This window comes from Chironomus tepperi, unplaced genomic scaffold (assembly GCF_022539635.2).
Source record: "Chironomus tepperi strain 1889 unplaced genomic scaffold, CSIRO-AGI_Ctep_v1 contig_398, whole genome shotgun sequence".
Taxonomy (NCBI): Eukaryota; Metazoa; Arthropoda; class Insecta; order Diptera; family Chironomidae; genus Chironomus; species Chironomus tepperi.
The window spans coordinates 126071-146690 of NW_027226520.1; the positions used below are offsets into that span (position 1 = coordinate 126071).

The following is a 20620-nucleotide window of genomic DNA, read 5'->3' on the forward strand; positions in this document are numbered from 1 at the left end:
CATATCATATTGTTATTGATAAAAAAAATTTCATATCATTTTTCCTATACTTTAATATGAAAATTTTATGGCTTCATTAGCTTCATATGAATGTGTGAAAAATCGGGGAAAAAGATACATGAAAACAGACAATTGAAGCGAATTGGATTCAGAAATGCTTTAGATTCGTTGAAAATCTAGAAGAATGCATAATCGAAAATAAATGTCTCTTTCTATTTCCTTGTTTCACTAAATATCTTTTTTTCGCAAGCTTTTCCACATATTAATTGAACAATTATTTAAGCAATTTATTTAAGAGTTTTATGGAATGTGGATTCCAATTGGATATTAATATCTTCAATGTCAAGCTTAATCTCATCTTAGACAAACGAAATTTCAGATTTAAAATTGAAATTTTTTATCTGCTCTCCATTTTCTCTCTACAGATTGTGCATATGCTTGCATATTATCATTTAGTTCATTCCTTTATTAATGAAGCAGAAATATCTATATGTGTATGCTTAATTAAACTGGTAGGCATTTAAATTACTTCATTTCCTGTGACCTCATTTAATTAATTTGTTTTGTCTTCTTTTTTTTACCTTATCATTCAAATTTGTCTTAAAGTGCTACTAATCTATTGTTGTCTTATTTGTGAATATATCCTCAATGCATAATGTGTATGAAGCAAATTTGAATTTCTCTAAAAAAAAAATGTTTGCATGGACAACTTTCTAGTCGTCAATATCCTTTATTGAATATCCTCATCCGCAAAAAGAGCAACACATGATACAAAAAAAATATTGATTTTGTACTTTTGTTCTGATAAAAAAATTGGAAACAAATCGGGTTATGTCAATTTATAGAAGCGGGGGTTAAAAATCTTTTCATGTTTTTATTATTTTTAGATCTTTGATTAATATCCATATCTTTATTGTCAACAAAAATTCATCTATTTGAAGTGTTTCTAAATAAAGCATATGAAAAAAATTGTTATCAGCTTTAATCTAGCTAGCACTGAAATATTTAATCAGGATAAATTTTGAAAATTAACTTCAATTATTCAAACTCGGTCGACTTCATTGAGTTGCAAATTTCATTGATTGGCAATAAATGTCGATTCCGCGAATGTTTGATGTCTTTGTTTTCTTTGACTCACTCGAAAAGCTTCTTAATCAAGGAGTAAACATGCGCTTATAAATATTCATTTGTAATTTTACACGAGAATGCATTATAACTTTGCATGCAGGCAGAGGGAAGAAAAGAATTTGAGGTCAATAAAAGAAGTAAAAAAGCATAATTTGTAATTAAAAGTTCAAAGGAAGTTAAATTTGTAAAGTACTTTGATATCGTGACTTGTGTAAATATTAAAAGTTTATTAACAGAACGATGAATAAATACAAATTGATGAAATACCTAGGTAATTTAAAGATGAAAGTTATTTTCGTCTTGGATTACTACTATTTGATTAAAATCCCACTCTTGAAGCACTTACAAGGCAAACTTATAATAAATTCTTAAACGCAATTTATTTTAACTTTTAATTCCACATAACTTGCCCACATTCTAGTTACATTCACATCTTTCCTTATGAATTTAATAAGATAGCAGATCTGTAATATCAAGCAAATATCAATAAACATGTCAGTGGTTACACGAATGTATAAAATATCAAAACATTCTTACTACAAATAGCAAATGTCTGCATCATCATGATTTCATAGCTATGCTCTCAAGTCATGACGTCATAAATGAAAATTTTCTCTCTTACTCTCATCTTGTTATGCTATAACACAACACATGTTTTTACCATGTGATTCAAACTTTTGTTGCTGTATTGATGATGTCAGAAAATGAGAATGGAGTTTAGTTCTCTGAGAAATTTTCATTCACGAGAGAAAATTTTTCTTCGTCATTAAATGAAAATTTTTTTAGTTCTCGTTGAGATTTTCATCGATTCAGTTCGGAAAAAGAAAAGTGCAAGAAAATTATAGAAATTTTTTATCGTGTGGATTTTTTTCTCATTTCAATTTTATTTCAAGTAGCAAGAATAAGAAAATTTAAGCAAAAAAATAAAGGAGAAAGAAAATCAAGGAAGGAATTTTCATCAATTCACGTAAAGTCAATTAAATATTAATTCTACTCGCTGGACGAGACCTAATGAAACACAATAATTAGTGTATTGAAATCTTTAAAGAGTCTAAAGTGATTTTTAAATGAGAATCCCTGTGTCTATATGTGCAAGTGAACAATAAAGAAAAAAGAAAATTTAATGCAGAAATTATAATTTTTTTTCTGTTCATTTAGACGAGAAAGAAAAATAAAAATTTCATCTATAAATTAAGAGTAGAGGAAAAAGAAGAAAAAGACTCGTAGGAAATATTTTTAGAATCAAAATAGCACAGGAAAGAAAATTAGTTGAAGCGCTTCAGTCTTCACCGCAAGACTTGCTTGTTGGTCGCCGTTTGGCGTTTCTTGATAAAAATAGACAGAGACAGAAGAAAAACATACTACAAATATACAGTGTGAGTAAATTACGATAAAATTAATTTTTTTTCTTCGCTCATATTTTTCTTTTTTATTTCCTGGCACTCGCTATATGAATGATTTGTACTAAAACTCTACTATTAGTTGACTGTCCTTTTATTTCTACGTGACTTTGTTAAATTTATATATTGGCAATAAAAAGAAGACAAATTTATAGTTCTTCTTTCTATTTTGCGTTGGGTGGCAATATAAGCCGGCTTATGTCAAACTTATTTATTTATTTTGAAATTTTGATTAATGAGTTTTCCAATTCTTTTTCGGAAAATGTTGTCATCAAAAATTGGAAGATACCTACATACTTTATATATTCAATAAGCTACCGAATTTCAGAATCTGTACATTTTTTTATTACATCTTCATGCATTTAAAGAATGAAAATATTGAAAAATTATGAAATTCTCCACAAGAGAGTTAGCGTGGGTATTCAAAAGGTTGATTTAAAACTGTAAATGAGTAATTTTGTGTTGGTGAATGAATAAGAATTGAGCCTCGTGTCTTGATTAGGTCAAGAATGTCACAAAAATTTCACAAAATAAATAAAAAGGATATCATTAGAAGAAGAATGTGTTAAAGACAGAGAAAATATAAATAGGCTATTACAAGACGACTAAATATATTGAATTTATGTCCTTTTGTCACGCAAATGAAAGATTACTGAACAGCTATTGATGTTATCAAAATTATGAATAATATGTGGGAGTTGCGATGCATTTGAGAAAGTCAAGTTTATAATAATGTTGAGCTGAATTAAAATTTTCAAAATCTCAGCTGTTTTAAAACCCGATGAAACATTTTTGATATCATAATGTAGATACATCTTTAGCTTATACCCAAAATAAAGAACAACTTGAATAATTATATTTAAAGCCTAAGCAATATGATATTCTATCTTTTATTTTCATAGCTTGAGCTTATAAATATTTCATTAATGAAAAGGGAAACTTTGTGTATTCAGCTTTTTCATTCATCAACAAAACCCTTAGAATATCCCATGGCAACAGAAATATTTCATTCATCATTTAAAATTTCATTTTTTCACGCATGTCTTAATTCAATCAAAACACCAAGCATAAAAAACTTTCACGATGTAGCTATAATGTTGATTCATATTTAAATTAACATTTGTTGACTCAGCCGACTATGATAATAATTTTTCCTCATTTCGTTTCACGCTGCAAATACATATCTGCCAACGCAAGATTTTCCGTGTCTTGAAAAAAAAAATCCTCTTAATCATCAAAGAGACGAGAAAATTCGGGGTAACATGTTATTTAGAAAATGATGCAAATTTTCGTTTACGTTCTCAAGTAAAAGCGATGAAATGAGGATGAAAATACCTTTTAAACACGAGACCAAATAAAATTTCATAAAATCTTGAAAATCCTCTTTTACTGCTTTTACTAAGTGAACTAAAATATTTTTTTGAATAAATTGTAAAGGCTGTGCTGAAGAAGAAAATTAATGATGTGCAATAGCAAATTTCACAAGTGACTTTAATTTACAAGCTGCACGCAGCTCTGTTTTCATTTCATAGAAGTCAAGGAACTCTCTCAATAATTCTATATGATGTTTTCCTTGTTTTCATTTTCATTTTGTGTTTAAATTGAACTAGATATAGCTATAAACTCAAGTAAAAATTCAATTGGTAGCTAAAGCGCATTTTTGTCAAAACATCAAATTTAATTTTTGTTTTGATAAAAAGAACTATTTTAGTTTATGCCTTATTTTAAGAAAAGCAATAAAAAGCATTTATATTGTTCCTCTGAATCACAAATTTCTTATCTTCTGCCATCGATCAATATTTATAAATTTGAAAATAAAATACTCAAGGCTAAAAGTAATTACAGTGACCTAATAAAAATGACGTTTTAGAAGAAATAGATTGCATGATGCAGCTTTAATATCCGGAGCATAAAACGATTACATCTGTTTTTTATCATCTGATGATGTTAGCTGAAACGTTGTGGTTTAAAGATGTCGTATTATTTTATTTTGTTCCTGTAATGTTTAGATTTACTCGAAGAATTGAATGAGATGCTAATTGATTAATTCCATCCTTTACCTTACAAGTCTATAAGATTTTCACTCAATTTAGTCTGAAATGCAAATCTTAACTAATGTTCATTAATAATTATATTTTGAATTAAAGAGATTAAGAAGGTTACATGCTTCTTATAAAATATTATTGTAGCTGCTACTATGATTACTTAGAAGTGATTAAATTTCATTTAAAAAAGTTTATATAAGGATATGCTTACGTATTTTCAGTTCCGCTTCTTACTTTTTATTATTTATTATCCAACTCCTGCTTCTTATTTCTCTTTTGAACTTTTTACATCATCATCATCATCTCATTGAAGATCTTTTTAAGAATATCCTCGTTTAGAGTAGTCGTAATCTGGTGGTATCAATTCCATGTAATTGAAGATTTGAGATATTTTTACAACTCTTTTTCCAAGTAATTCTTTGTTGACTTTTTATGTGATTTTTTTTGGCATTACGGCTTTTCCATCTACAAAAATTTACTATGTATGTATATCCAATTGATGTATATCATATCTGCATTATATATGGAATGATAAAGCACGTAACTTTTTATGGTAATTTAATATATAATAAAATTGGATTTAATACTTCAGATCGTCATAAAGATTTATGTGTGTATTTACAAAAAGCTGAGATGCCATTATTGTAAAAAGGATTTGCATGTAGGCTTATAAATATTGTCCTTAATTTATTCCTTATAAAAATAAATATTTTTCATCATGACTAAGTATCATTTTAACACGATCGAATCTTAATTAAGACTTGCCAAATTCTGATTATATCATAAAATGAGCCAGAAATAGCTCACACACAGCACATGAAAAGATTAATCAAATCAAAAAGTTTCAAATCAACAAATGTCAGTTCATTGATTAAAGACACGATTTTCGATTTTATATTCTCTGACATGTGTTCAACATTATCAGTGAATTTAAGAATGAGTGCAGTGATTTTCAGGCTTTTATTTTAATTACCTAGTTAAATAAATGGTTATGGACATAAAGAAACGTTTATTTATTGCAATGATTCAAAAGCTGTCAAACTCGTTAAGTTTCATGGACATTGCACGTTCGAGAAATCTATTAAGATTAGAACAAAACGACAACCATAGAGACGTCTCAATTGTTCACGTAGAAAACTAATTTAAAGAATCCTTGATCTTATAAAATTTCAAGAACATAAACTTTATAAATCCAGCATCGTTGTTATGAGACTTTTATTGATTTTTAAAAATAAGAAAATGAGAACAAACAGGATTCTTGCTCAAGCCAAAAGAGAAGATTTCAATACATAGACACGAGGATGTAGAATGTGAAAATATTGTGAAAACTCAGACAGAATTCGAAATTATTTGCAGTCTAAAGAATTTCTTCCAATTATTCCTAACTAAATTTTATTGGGATTTACTGTAGGAATTAAATACAGTTAGGATTTTCCTAAAGAAAAACTATTATTTTTCTCAAAATTAACTCAAAGTTCAAATGAAAATAAACAGAATTAAAAAGAAAATATTTTTCTCACACATTTTCTGATAAAAATAAGAATAGAAAAATTTTCACACAGTGACTGATTGACAGGCATGCAAATTGTTGAGGATAAAAGCTCTTTCATGAGAAATTCAATTTCAATAATGTAAAAAAAAAATGAAATGGATGTGAGTTTAATACACAAAAGAGCAAAATCGATTCAATAGAAAAAAAGGAATAAAATACTAATAGCAAAAATAATCAGAGTACAAGAGATATGCTTCAATAAGCATAAAAAAGTTCCACATTTTCCATTGCCTTTTTCTGTTGTCAACATCATCAAGAAAAAAAATCTTTAAACTTCAACAAATGGTATACGAACGTAAGATGCGACGATTTCGATTATAAATGAAAAAATAAATGATGCAAACAGCAGTTTTCGAGTGTAACGTAACTTCAGTCTGTGACAATCATATCGATGACGTCAATCGAATTTTTCATATCAAAATCGTGAAAATTTAGAGCATGAGAGTAGATATGAGAGGAATAAAATCTCTCAGAGAAACATTTACTTTGGAAATTATGAAAACGTCTCATAAGCATGCCGTTATATGCTATATACTTCTAAAAATAGAAACTCAAACCTCCCCAAAAATATTTGTGTTCTAAATGAAAATGAGATTCCTTTTGTCATTTTCTTTTGTTTAGCTTTATTTTTGTTGTTGTTGCTTTCTCCTATGTTCGTGTCATAGTTGGATTGCCTCATTTTGTTGTTTTTCCTCTTCCTAACTTTAACTTGTTTCTGTATATAATTGCAAAAAAAGGCATAAAAATAATGTGGGACATGAAACGAAATGGCAAATTAAAGTTGTTATATTGCGGTTTTAATATGTGGATGGGCATGAAAAAAATGTTTTCCATGTGAAGAATGGAAATAGAAAATGTGTGAATGAATTAATTTATTGTGTTAAACAATCAAGGCGAATTTAATGTTGTCGTGCGATATTTTTGAGGCAACAAGGTACAATCAAATAGTTTTAGTTTTTCTTGAGGTCTCCGGAACTTATAATTTGGTAATTACTATTATTAACGATGCGTATACGAATTCCCGCTCGAATTCTTTTTCTAATAATTAAATGTTCTACTTAAATGAAAACTTTTAAGTACTTGTACGATAAGTAATGCAATACGTTAATACTTTTGGCGTAAGTAGCAATTGAAATACTTTGTAAAATTTAAAGCGTAACACGGTTAAAAAAGTAAGATTATGAATCATGGTAGTAAGCAAAAAGTAGATTTTCTAAAGTGCCAAATTAGTGCCAAGCTAGTTTATATGCAACACAATGTAACAGTTTATCACAACACGTTTCATCAATCAATATAAAGGATATTCAAAAAGCTCTTATCGGCTCTCAAGTAAGCTTACAAATTGCTCAATTCTCTTTTGTAATCGAGTGTAAATAATTTTTTTTGACGATTTTTTATCAATCATATACCGGATTTCGGTATACCGGTATTTCGAAAAAATATTTACGTAATTCATTCATAAACTTGCATTACATATTGAATCTCATGAAATATGATCATTTGTTATGAATCGTAATTACCATTGGGGTTGGTGGGTTGTATTTCTAAAGAATAAAAATATCGTATCTTATGCAATTTTCAACAGATTTAAATTTATTGAGAGTTATAGATACAAACCAAAAATACTTTCAAATATTTTCTTTTCTTATCAATGACATTTTTGTATCAATGAATATGTTTGTAATGAAAATAAATGTAATTCAATACGTCAGTAAGTAGAGGCACATATATAGCATGCGATTTAATTCAATAATATTTTTAAAAATAGCTTCATAAATGATTTAAAATAAACCAAATATTTTATCTTAAAATATGGAAAATTATGCCAATAATTGACAGCACTGCACTGATTTGTATTCTGTCTGATGAATTAATTAAAACAATTCCAATACTGCCTTTTACATTGACATTTTTAACATCAATGGAATCACTAAAAATATTCTTATTAAATATAAAGCAAGGCAAATTTATATTTAGATAATGCTTACCCATCTTTAAATCCAGACTCTAAAGATGACGTGTAAACTTTCAAGTGGGATGTAATGTTGCTATAAATTCCTGATAAATTCACAATCTCGTCTGTTGAGCCGAAATTTAAAATTATAATGGCAAAATCATTTCCATTTTGCCTTTTATAAGAGTAAATATTTCCATTATTTGAGATGTGACCATCATATGTTCCATTTTTAAAGCGTGTTTCCTTCCTTATTGCTGTTAGTTTACGGAAGATTTTTAAATGGCTGTTTGTGGCTTCTTCTTGTGCTTTCACATTAACTGTTTTATATTTATCGCCAACAGGCAACCACGTTTTGTTGCCGGTTGAAAATCCTGCATTTTTAGAATCATCCCACGGAAATGGAGTTCGAACAGGATCGCGTGATCGAATATCAAGCTCTTCTTTTGGAGAATTGCATGCTAGTGGGTCGATTGTATCCTCCCATGAAATTGGAACATTTTCCATTACAAGTTTCTCCTTGATACGTAATTGCTGCTCCTGGAAGAGTTTGCAATAATATATTAAATAAATCTCCTTTCTCAACACCAAGTCTCGTTGCAATTCTATTCCTGTCATGATTTCCAAGCACCCAATTTGCCATGTGACCTTCAGGCATTTTAGTAAGCCATTCTTCAATTAATGTTTTGTAATCTGTAGCACTACTGTTTTTTGTAAGCTTTAAAAGTAAATCAAAATTAAATGGAAAATGAGCTCCTTCCATTGAAGAGTTTCCATAGTATTTCATATTTAATTCAATCGGAGCAGCTGATTCAACCATTAAAATTTTTCCTTCTACATTATTTGCTTTTGAATAATCATCAACAAGTTTTCTCCATTGATAGACCATATCATAAGTTTCAGGCTGGTCTTCTGTATAGATATTTTTTAAATAACAGTGATCATGTGCATCACAATCTGTATTGTAAGAACGAGGTTCATCTTGAAAACTTCCATCAGCTTCAACTTTCTCAAAAAGTGCTGGAATTGCATCAATTCTAAATCCAGACACACCTTTTTCAAGCCAATAAATCAAAATTGCTTTCATTTCTGCCACAACTTGTGGATTTCTGTAATTGAGATCAGGCTGTTTATCTTGAAACATATGCATTTGCTGTCGAAGCTCTGACCATCTCCACGCACTGTATCGAAAAACTGAAAGCCAATTTGTTGGTGGAACTGGAGTATTTGAAACTTCGTCAATTTTTGGGTTTCGCCAAATGTAAAAGTCTTCAAATCCACTTTCATTTCTTTCTGATTTCTTAAACCATTCATGTTCATGTGATGAGTGGTTCGGTACAAAGTCAAGAATCAAATGAATTCCAATTCGTTTACATTCAGCAACCAGATCATCAAAATCACTTAATGTTCCATATTCACCATGAATATCGCGATAATCAGAAATGTCATATCCGAAATCATACATCGGAGATTTCATAATAGGACTTAACCAAACTCCATCAATTCCAAGATCTTTTACATACTGCAATTTTGATTTAATTCCTTTTAAATCGCCCACTCCATCACCATCACTATCTTTAAATGACCGTGGATAAATTTGATAAAAATTTCCATTGTCAAACCACTCTGCTGACAAAAGAGTAGCAAATAAACTTAGAACAAATGAAACTTTAATGATTTTATTACTGTGGCGCATTTCAACTAGACTGAATTTATATTCAGCATGCAATTTTATTTTATATTTTTATTCATATCATAAAATCAATAAGCATTCTAGTGTTTAGTAAATATGTTTATCAACTATATAAGCATCGCTCACTCTTACTTAATGTGTGAGAATTTTTAGAATCTGATTAGAGTGAATTTGTTGTTCATAGTTAATTGGAGATTTATGACTTATTTGTTGTGTAATTTAAAAATAATTTTCTAACAAAAATGTTTGTGGAATTAATATGAAATATTGATTCTTAATGACAGCGGCCAGCAACATAAAGCATTGCATATGAAAATCATACTTTATAATTAATGATTTTTTTGTGTGCAATAAATTATTAATTAAATGTCAAGACACTGGAAGTTGATTTGGGTACTAAATTCGATTAATAATAATGATTGCCTTATCAAGTATTTATAACCATTAATTAAAGATTTTGTTCTCTAGAGAGTGTTCATTAATTGATACAAATCTTAATCCATTTCATATTTATATGACTTCATACATACGTATACCTTTAGAAGAAGAAATAATTAAACTTATCACCAAACGTTATAATTGGACATTCAAGCTAAAATTATAAATAACTCATAATGAACTTTAACCATTTATGGAACATATATTTGGATATTAAAGCCAAAAACATATTTTTCGTCATGTAGCGTAGTCACAGGATATTTAAGTTGTAAGAGAAGAACAGTTCATAAAAATATATATTTATTTCCCTTCCATTCATGCAGAAAAATAGAGTAGAAAGAGAAGAGATTGTTAACTTACACAATATTAAAAATGGCATTAGTAATGCTGCCTTGTGAGTTACCATGGTGGTCAGTCGTGGTGCGAAAAATTTCAACCATTGAAAACACAGACGAAATAGACAAGATTCTAGAAGTCATGCAAAAAATTCATGATTTATGCAAGTGAGTAGCTTCTGTTCTTTTTCATATTTTTGGCCATAGGGGAATAATTTCATTTTTCATTGCATAAACGCACATATAGCATAAGTTTGGATCCAGAGGAAGATTTTACAGACAGCACAGTATTCGATGGACTACGTATATTTATAGAACAAGACATGGACGTGACAGAACGTGATAAATTTTTCAACAAAACACTTAAATGCATCTGTCGATTTGCAAAAAATTTAAAACTTAATCGACCGCCACGTGGCATGAATTTTAGTCTTCAACAAAATGCCGATTCCGTTGAATTTGATGTTAAATTTATTGCATGGTAATTTTTATAAGATTTATTTTACTCAAAATTTTGCGAACGTCATTCTGTCTTTTTTATATTTATAGCCTTTTGGCCAATTCATTCTTTTCCACATATCCTAAGCGTACTAACAAGACACATCCAACATTGAAAGACTTTAATTTTACGCATTTCTTCAAAGAATTAAATTCGTAAGTCTTTAAATTTAATTAAAGCTAAAAATAAAGTAAACCGTTCTATCCATTTTTTTTTTATAGAAATTCCCAAAAGGCAAAATTTAGAAGTTTTTTGTGGTATTTTGAATGGCTTGAACAGCAACCACCTGAGGAGCTTGATAGAAAGGTCAAGCTGTCAAGAAAGGTGAGTAAACGTGAATAAATGTGCTGTGTCAGATTTTTTTGTTAACTCGAAAAATGAACCGTTCAAGTGTCATTAAACTCAAGCTGAGGATCCTTAAATGACAATTGAGTTTATATTTCAATTTATTTTTAGGTGATGTCAGGTAGACATTGGCTTACAATTGAAGACTGGTTAGAATGTAAACTTCCATTATGTCCCGTAGACATAAAACATGATTCACGGTTAGAAAATTCACCCATAACTGCTGCACAAGTTATATTTTCACAACCAGCTATTGCTTCAACGGTCCTTCTTAAAGGAGCAAATCAGGAATCAACTCAAGTTATTACACATCCAGAATTGCTTATAATATTGCTCTTTGTAGAAAAATTAGAAGATAATGAAATATTTCTAATAGAAAATGTGATGCAGGTTTCACGAATAATTGATCCAAAAGGCAAAGCAATGCTCGAAAAACTTCAACAACCAAAGCTCAAATCATCAATTATATGTATGGATGCTGAATCTTATACATCATTTCCAATTAATCAATTCGAAGAAGACAATACTTTACGTGAGCTCAATAAGTGTCTTTTAGCATTTCGTCAAAATACGTGTGCACCAATGTCATCAAAATTATTAAAAATATTAAGCAATCATAGTCTTAGTAGTCGTGATCAAAGGGGTAGATTATCACCGATAGGTGAAAGCTTCAATACAAGTGGTAGAAGTAGTCTTGATTGTGCAACTAAAATTTATATTGAACAAACATCACCAGGATCATCTCAAGCAACATTCAGCTCACGAGCAGATTCACGAACAGAAGATGATGAAATTGATAAAAGAAGAAATTGGCTAAATTTACCAGAAAATAAAGGACGAAGTCAGAATAGTACAGAACTTACAACTGACGAAAAAAGAAGAGGTCGATTTATTGTTCTCGGTTCGTCTGGTGAATGTCTTCCAGTTAATAGACAAGTATCAAAAGACAAAGCTGCCAGTTTCTTTGCAAATGGAAGTGATGGAGAGGATACCGATGAAGATGAAACATTCTACAGTGCTAGGAATTCCTTAAATGCAGAGGATGATGACGATGATGAATTTTATGATCATCAACGTTATTCTGTAGAACTTGAAACGCCTGAAAATCGATTTAGATTTGCGAAACAATTAAAAGATGCTCTAAAACTTGAAAATGGATACACAGAAAGTACAGAAGATTGCTCAATTGATGAAGATGAGTTTAACGACAGTTATGCTGTTGATATCAATATTGAAGGTTCACGAATGAATGATGAAAAAATTAAAATAAGACGAGGCAATAGTACAGGCTTTATATTAGAAGAAGAGTCATCTCTTGACGATTATCAAATGATGCCTCAAATGGAAACAAGAAAAGGAAAAATGAAAAGAAATAAAACCAGCGACTCATCAAAATACAGCTTTGATACCGAAGAGTCTGAAGTAGAAGAAATTTACGATCAGCTTTCCAAATGGTTAAATGATCCGCTCGACAGTCGTGACAGAAAATTGGATTCTCGTGATAAGGCCGTTCTCAAATTTGCTGACTCATTACTAAAAAGAGCATTATCCGAGAGTTTTGTTGATGATACAACTTTGGACGACTTGACGACAGATTCTGATGAGTTTGGAAATCTTTCCGTTCAGCAGAAGAGAAAAATGGTTAAAAATTTTCGCTCATTATCTTTGGAAGTTGCAAAATATAAAAATCAGTTGTCTTCACAGTTGGTGAGTCTCAAGCTTTTAATATCTTTATATCATTAGAATTTTGACATTAATCCATATTACGAATGATTGAGTGACCATAACATTTGAAAGTACTGTTTCGAATTATTTTGTAGTCGTGTAAGTTTTCATTATTAAGTTCCATATATCTTTATTTAAAGCTGAATTTCTCACAATTTGTTTGGCAAATAATTTCGAGAATATAGATTAGATATCATATTTTTATTGGAGTTGTAGTCAAATTAGTTCCAACTTTTTTTTTGCTTTTAGACATTACTTAGATCTAGTTTCTAATTTAGATGAGCAGCATAATAGAAATCTTGAAAATCTTTTCATAAAAAATACTAAGTTCCTTTGCTATCCGGGTAGTAAATTTACTGCCATAATTAAAATGAGCAGAACCTTTTTGATAAGGAGATAGCTTCAGCACATTTATAAATATTTTTAGACCCTTTTTTACCAATCTTTTCCTTTTTCACGTTGCTGCACATTTATTTATATTATCTTTTGATGAAACTTCATTGTCTGGTATTTTTAAAGTATGGTTTCATTTTTAGTCTTCCTTTTATTTTTCCGCACAGTGTATTTTTAGAATCAATGTTTTTATGTATGATGTACCTAGTACTTACAATAATTTTACCATGACAGCAAGCTACACGATTTTGCTTTTCTTAAAAATGTTGATTTTTTATCAGGGCAAACATAAAGATTTGCAGGTGTCTATGAATGAAGTTGGTTAGTTTGTAACTTAGAAAGTGATAGCTTGCGAAAAACTTTTCCCATTAAATATTGTTTTATGATTTTCATTTTATTTTCATTCTTCTTTTTTATTTCATAAAACTTTTTTTTTATATATTATACTTTGCGAATGCTTCTACTGCCAAAAAAATGCCTTCACAATTAAAAATCTTAAAAAATAAAAATGTACATACAGAAACCATTGCATGAGCATGATGATTCTCCAGAGGATTTTAGAAAATTTGTAAAGCAAAAGGTGACAGAACGAGACATTTTAAAGAAACAAAAGAAGGACAAATCTAACAAATGGTCCATTACGACTACAATAATGGAAGAAAATATCGAATGTGATGTTACAATAAAGGTAGCGAGAATATTTTATGCATGAATAGCTTCTTTCTGTGTGCCGTTTACAAATCAAAAAAAATCCTTATAAATTTGATCTTTCTGGATTTATCTTTCATGTGTGATTGTACTGTGTGGGAACCTCTTTAAGTATTCAAATCATATCCTTGTTTGCTTATTTTCCTATTTTTTTGAACATCAATCTAAAATTACAATAACACGATTTCTTTGTAGCTAAATCAAAGAAAATTTCATCAAAATAGTAATTTAAGAACAGTTGCGACTGGATCATGGGGATGTGGTGAAAGTCATATGGGTGATGCACAATATAAAGCCATTATTCAATGGTTGTCATCAAGTGTCGCAAATGTGCCAATTCTGATTTATTATACTTGCTCGAACGAAAATTTAAGTAAACTGGATACAGTTGTTAGAGTTTTGCAAGGTAAGTTGAAGGAAATTAAAATCAATTTTTATAAATTATTTTCTTATTTTCCAATTAAAGATCGTAAATGGACAGTTGGAGAGCTTCTTCGTCATACACTTTTCTATGCCCGAGATATTCTCAACAATCCAACCGCCAATCATAACAAAAATTTTTCTTTCTTCGATAAGCTCATTGGCTTAGAAAGAAACAACTGATGAGTAACAGACATTAACGTGAATTGGATTAATTGCAATGAATGCTCGTGCTCAAAATTTATCAGAACAATAGAAATCATCTCAAAAGTTAAGAACGCATAAAAATATATCCTTTTGGATGAAAATCAGTCAACGTTTTAAAGACATATAAATATTTTCTACGCAAACCTAATCAATTAAATGTTTTTAATAATTTATACAAAACAAACTAGTGAGATCAATGAATTGTCTTCCAAATTGACAAGGAGATAAGAAATAAAGTAATGAATTTTTTCATCAAATAGGACTTTAACGATTTTAGAACTTTTTTGAAATATTTGCTTTAGTTTTTCAGTGTTTTTTTATCAGCATAATTCAAATATTGTCCACCGATTGACACTAAAATTTCTAAACTATAATCTTGACTTCAACATTCATTCATGAGACGACAAGAATTCTTCAAATTGAATTGAAATTCTCTTAGAAATAAAAATTAGATTTTTAATAAATCTTGATGCAAATGTTGTAACGCTGAAGTTTTAAATGAGCAAAAATTCGATCGAAAATTTGGGAAAAGCTTGCAATCATTGTTTTGGATTTAACGCAAAATTTAGTCTTTTTGATCATTCAATCCTTCAAAATTCGTTGCGATAAACTTTGTATGAAAGTAGATTTATTCAACGGTTTTCTAAAATTTAAATCAAAGTATTGTATTCAATTAGATCGGATTCGTTATTTGAACTTTAAACATAAAATACGTTTCTGTATTGTTTAATTATTTCTTCTAGGTAATAAGCAAACTTCATATTTATAGAAAATTAAATCTTTTGCAAATATTATTTTAACTTGTTTCAAAAGCTTATCAAGTAATATTCTGATTTAAATTTTATTTCCATAAAAATTCTTTTCCCTGAGATTCTCAAACCTTTGAACCGGTTCAACGCTTTTTCTTTTTATTCTTTTTATAAAAAGTCTCATGAACAAACACAATCTCACTCATATGTGCAGTATAGAATAACAAAAACAAAAAAATAATTTTCTCTGTGTGTAAAATTCTCTCTCGAAAAATGAAATGTTTTTATTCTCATTCTCGCAAAGATATTCGTACGAGGTACTTGTGTATTGAAGTACATTTTGAACGAAAAAAAGAACTATATATGTAATGAAATACAAATTTCTTAAATTTAAAGTAAAGAAACTAAAAACTAATTCAAAGTTATAAACTAAAGAATTTGAAATGAACTAGACAAAATCATTGACAAAGTCAAAATTCTGTGGATTTATGAAAATATTGAGCAAGGAATGATTTCATATTATTAAAGACGGAATATTCCAGAGAACGAAAAATAAGAAGAAGTATTTTTTTTTCGGTGTATTTCATTTTGCGGAAATTAAAGTGAAAAATTTTTATGCTTATGAAATCTTTTTCCTATTTCAGTGAAAAATTATGGAATGTGAAATGTGATTAGAATTTAATATCATAGCCTAACAACAACAATTGCTTATAAACATAAATGTTGGTAGAAGGAAATCATTAATCACTCTCGGTATAGCAAAATTAAATTAAAGTTCTGGCTTTATTCATAATTCTTGTAGAAAATTAATAAATTATCTAAGTGAAATTTTAGAGGATAGATAAGGTCAAAATAAGTGAATTACCAGAAAATTTGAGAAATTTCTAAAAATCGATAAAAAGGTACAGAAATTTTATTTTACCTGCAAATAGTAATGCAATTTACAGCAGATAATAAAAAAGTAATTTGCATAATAACAATGAACACCAACAAACCAGGCTAAATAATCTTTTTCAGTCTAAATCCTAAAATAATAAACGAAATATAAATACAATCAACAAACAGACACCATTAAGTGTAAAACGCTAAAAAAGGATTGATTTTTTTTTTATTTATCAATTTTTTCTCAATAAATCAAACAGGATTTAACGGCAAAAAGTTCTGGTAAGTCTCAAAAATCCTATAAAACTCAAAAAATGTTGAAAAAGTCATACCAATGTAGAAACAACAAAAAAAATTCTCTTCTTCTTCTTTCCAAATTTATTTATCATTTTGCCGTCGCTAAATCGACTTTTCGATGCTTGTCGTATTGTAATTCCATTATATTTGGAAATATAAAAAAGTGCAGTTGAACTCGTTTTATAGTCGAATGTGTTCAATTTTATCATCCAAAAAAAAAAAAAAAACAATAAATGTGTATACATATACAATTTTTTTAATTATTTAATTGGACACATTTATGTTATGAACTGGAAATTTTGCTGGCTTCGTTGTTGTTGTTGGAGTAATTTTATCCAGAGCTTGTTTTATTTTTATGAAGAGGATGCTTGCAGATGAATTGTTTCATATATAGATTTGGGAATTGTGTTAATTGGTATGAGTTGTGTTATTTTTAAACCATTTGAGAACTTTTTTAGTTCAACTAATGGAAGGATAATTTATTGGTGGATGGATATCTCCCATTCTCCCAATTTTTTATCATGAAATACACAACTATTTCATTTTTTGATTGTCGGGTGAAATCCAAAAATAGAACAAGACAAAATATTTTATTTGATGGTTTGGGTAAGCAATCAAGTCTGGGAAAAAACTTTTCCGGCTTTTAAATAACAAAAATTTATTAAAAACAAAGAAGAATTATTGGCATATTTTGTGGATATAGATGGATTTTTAAAGATATGTACACTCCATCTAGCTATGATAAATTTTTTGACATATCTTTAACAAAATAAATTAAGGAAAATCGTTTAACCAATTTCAATAAAAGGTATAGAAAATCATTTTAAGCTTTAAAATTATCTCAAAAAAAGTTTCAGCGATTTTGAGAGAAATCCAATAAATTATTTTTACGATAATGTTCAAGCTAAATTCAGGTCAATGAACTTTGTCATTTGAAGAATTTTATTCGTTTTATAAGCTTTTTGGAACCAAAAGTAATCATGAAAGTTCGTTAAAAATTCATCTTTAAATGAAGAACGACAAGTAAGCCATAATAACCAGTCTACTTGTCTATTTTGGTTCCTATTACATGGTATAATTTTAATAAATAAGTCGGTTAAAAACTTAATCATGTCCTGATTTTTACATTGTTTTTTACAGAAAATTAAAATTATTTAGGATATTTAACAGACAAATTTAGATTAAATTAGAATATTCAATCAATCCTGCAGAGCAATTTTATACTTTCGAGACATACTAGAATTGTCTTGAATACTTAATGTTTTATTTATTTTTAGTTTTTCCGCAAAATGTTGAATTAGATGAAAATTAATCGTTCACTTTATAGATTTGCTCTTTGTACGCGATTCTGGTCTTTTGAATTAAAAGAGAAATCTAAACAACTCCTTTGTTGCTATCAAATTACAAATCCTAAACTTCATTCAATTAATCTATTTAAAATTACAAAACAAATTATATGACCAAAAATTTTACAGCCGGTGACTTCGAAATCTCTAAAATTTCAAGGTTTTAAATTCTAATTTATAAAATACCATACAACGCTCCTCAATCAGAATTCCATTGTTCAATTAAAAAATACTATCTCACTTAGGTACACATTTTTTCTTTGCCTTAATTATCATCTCAATTTAATGTTTTTGTAGTTTTGACTTGTCCCTCATTTCATTTATTTATGGATGTAAAATTTTCCTTTCATATGTTCCGACAATTTTTTTTTTATTTTCTTTCTGCTTCTCGAGCTAGCAAGAACCAGCATATTTATATAGATATCTCTGTACTTATATACACACACTTTTTATTGATAATAAAAAGAATTCATTTTGACAATAATTGAATTTTTTTCGGCAAATTTTAAAGAGATAAAAAAAGAGAAAAAGAAATTTTGTGGATTGATTTCCCTCTCTGTCGCTTAATTGACAGACGAATTGAATTGAATGAAAATATATGTATATAAACTTTTAATACACATATATTAGATAGCTACTGCTACAGATTTTTATTTTTATATCAATAATATAAAATTGAAATGAAATTGAGAGACAGAAAAAGGAGTTTAAAAAACTTTTTTTTTGTTTTGATGGGGGAGAGGAAGTGATAGAAGAGGAAGATGGAGATAGACACATAGAAAATGTGGGATCGATAATGTCGTAAATGTGGAAAGTTTAAATGAAATATTCATGCAGTTTATCGGTAGGTGAGCGCGATGTATTACCGCACACATATATTACTCTATGGCAGTGGTGGGCAACCTGTGTGCGGCCCAATTTTTTTTTGAAAATATCATGAACGATCATGTCATGTCGTGTGTAATTTCGGTCGTGATTTACAGCTATGGTGTGCCGCGAAAAATATAAGGTTGTTCACCACTGTTATATGGTGTATATGAAGAATAATTTTGTATGTCTTGAAAGAACCAAAAACTTTTTTTTTTGTCTTCCAAGTCGTCATCAGACACACGACAAAGTTATTTGAATTACTTTCACAGAGCATAAAAAAAAGTTTTCTTCCAACTCAATGCTCCTCCTTTTCCATTCTAAAGTGAATAAATTTTCAGTAGACAAATTTTGAGTGACATTTCATGGGCGAGAATATTTTTTTCCTCTTAATGTTTGCTACCACCAGCAGTCAGTCGTTCTAGGAGGAACAAGAAAAATATTGCAATGTGAAATTAAATTTTTTCCTCATTCTCTTTTGCTCGGCATGAGAGATTATTATTATTTGCGAAGATGGAAGCGATTTTTATTTTCATTTTCAAGGGTTTTTTGCGCCTCCGGAACTCATCGACGAAAAAGTTTTTCCTTATATATCTTTTTTTTTTTTTTCATTACAAAAAAGGGATGGAAAACGAAAAGTTTCTCATATACCCACACATACTTCCAACTGTTATGTCTTTTTAAGACTTCTTTTCTCCTGAAAATGCAAGTCCCAATGGATCAGAGGAAAAAATAGAAAGGAAAAGTTGATCAAAAAGTAACTTATCTTCTTAGACTTCTTTTTTTCATAATTTTAACATTATCCTCCAGCAAGTTTCGGATACACGTCTGATTTTTTTTTATTTGATGATATTAAATTATGGTTAATGCCGCAGGATTTGTTGACGAGTATGAAAAATTGTAAATAAATGTCTTTTGGACAAAAATGATGTTCAAAGCTATTTTGAGCAATTCAACATCCGATCTAGAAAAAAAATTATTCCACAACATCATCATGAGCTATTTCATGATTGTCATTAGGTTTGTAAATTTTTGCAAGTTCTGTAAAAGCCACACATCACAGTATACATGTATACAAAAAACCGATCCAACTTCTTTATCGGTTGTGGCAGAAAAACCTGTTTGTACTTCTTTGATGCTGTATACTACATTCTTTAATTGTTGTTGTAAGTCTTGTGCAGCTTTCTTGAACTTTTTTCATTTTGTCTTGACTTTTTCAACATCTCTGAAGTTGAATATATATTTGAATTTTTGTTCTACTAAGTTTTTATTTTCCCTATTTCACATTTCCATCCGTTGATTTTGGATAAGGCCGCGAGTATTTTTAATGCAAACATTTATGTATGCATTAGTCTGTGTGCGTACGTTATTGTTCAACTGTATTGTGTACGAATGACTAACAGAACGAAGTCATTGAAAAGCATTTTAGCATGTGGCCCACTGGCACTGTGCTGAGTAGCACTTTAGCTTGCTAAAATAATTTTTTGGCAATATACTAACACATGCATAGTTAATTTATATGTGTACGATGGGAGAAGTAAACACAACTACGCTGCTAAAATCATCATCATTATTATCATCTGTGTATATATTTATCGAATGGAATATATTATTAAAGTATTTTTTATGCTTCAAAA

The 20620-nt window shown here is 29.0% G+C and overlaps 2 protein-coding genes across 3 annotated transcripts; one reads left to right on the plus strand and one right to left on the minus strand.

Annotated features, from left to right (window-relative positions):
• The first annotated feature begins 1932 nt into the window (after positions 1-1932).
• LOC139096713 (uncharacterized) lies at positions 1933-15098 on the plus strand. Of its 2 annotated transcripts, XM_070648448.1 has the most exons (10): positions 1933-2095; positions 2287-2504; positions 10534-10713; positions 10793-11026; positions 11095-11199; positions 11266-11368; positions 11501-13096; positions 14028-14195; positions 14411-14621; positions 14682-15098. In XM_070648448.1, exons 3-10 carry the CDS (start codon positions 10583-10585, stop codon positions 14816-14818), a joined length of 2685 nt encoding a protein of 894 aa, XP_070504549.1. In that variant the 5' UTR covers positions 1933-2095; positions 2287-2504; positions 10534-10582; the 3' UTR covers positions 14819-15098. The 2 variants fall into 2 exon arrangements, with proteins under 2 accessions (XP_070504549.1, XP_070504550.1); XM_070648449.1 differs by lacking the exon at positions 14028-14195 and having other exon boundaries at positions 1933-2504.
• LOC139096698 (maltase A1-like) lies at positions 8110-9775 on the minus strand. Its single transcript, XM_070648435.1, has 2 exons — positions 8711-9775; positions 8110-8619 (listed from the first exon to the last, which is right to left on the minus strand). Exons 1-2 carry the CDS (start codon positions 9773-9775, stop codon positions 8110-8112), a joined length of 1575 nt encoding a protein of 524 aa, XP_070504536.1.
• Positions 15099-20620: the final 5522 nt, after the last annotated feature.

Coding starts and splice junctions, on each gene's coding strand:
- LOC139096713 (XM_070648448.1), top strand. CDS start 10,583: ATGGCATTAGTAATGCTGCCTTGTGAGTTACCATGGTGGTCAGTCGTG. Junction 11,200..11,265: donor TTCTTCAAAGAATTAAATTC/GTAAGTCTTTAA, acceptor TTTTTTTTATAG/AAATTCCCAAAAGGCAAAAT. Junction 14,196..14,410: donor AATGTGATGTTACAATAAAG/GTAGCGAGAATA, acceptor ATTTCTTTGTAG/CTAAATCAAAGAAAATTTCA.
- LOC139096698 (XM_070648435.1), bottom strand. CDS start 9,775: ATGCGCCACAGTAATAAAATCATTAAAGTTTCATTTGTTCTAAGTTTA. Junction 8,620..8,710: donor AAGGTCACATGGCAAATTGG/GTGCTTGGAAAT, acceptor AAACTCTTCCAG/GAGCAGCAATTACGTATCAA.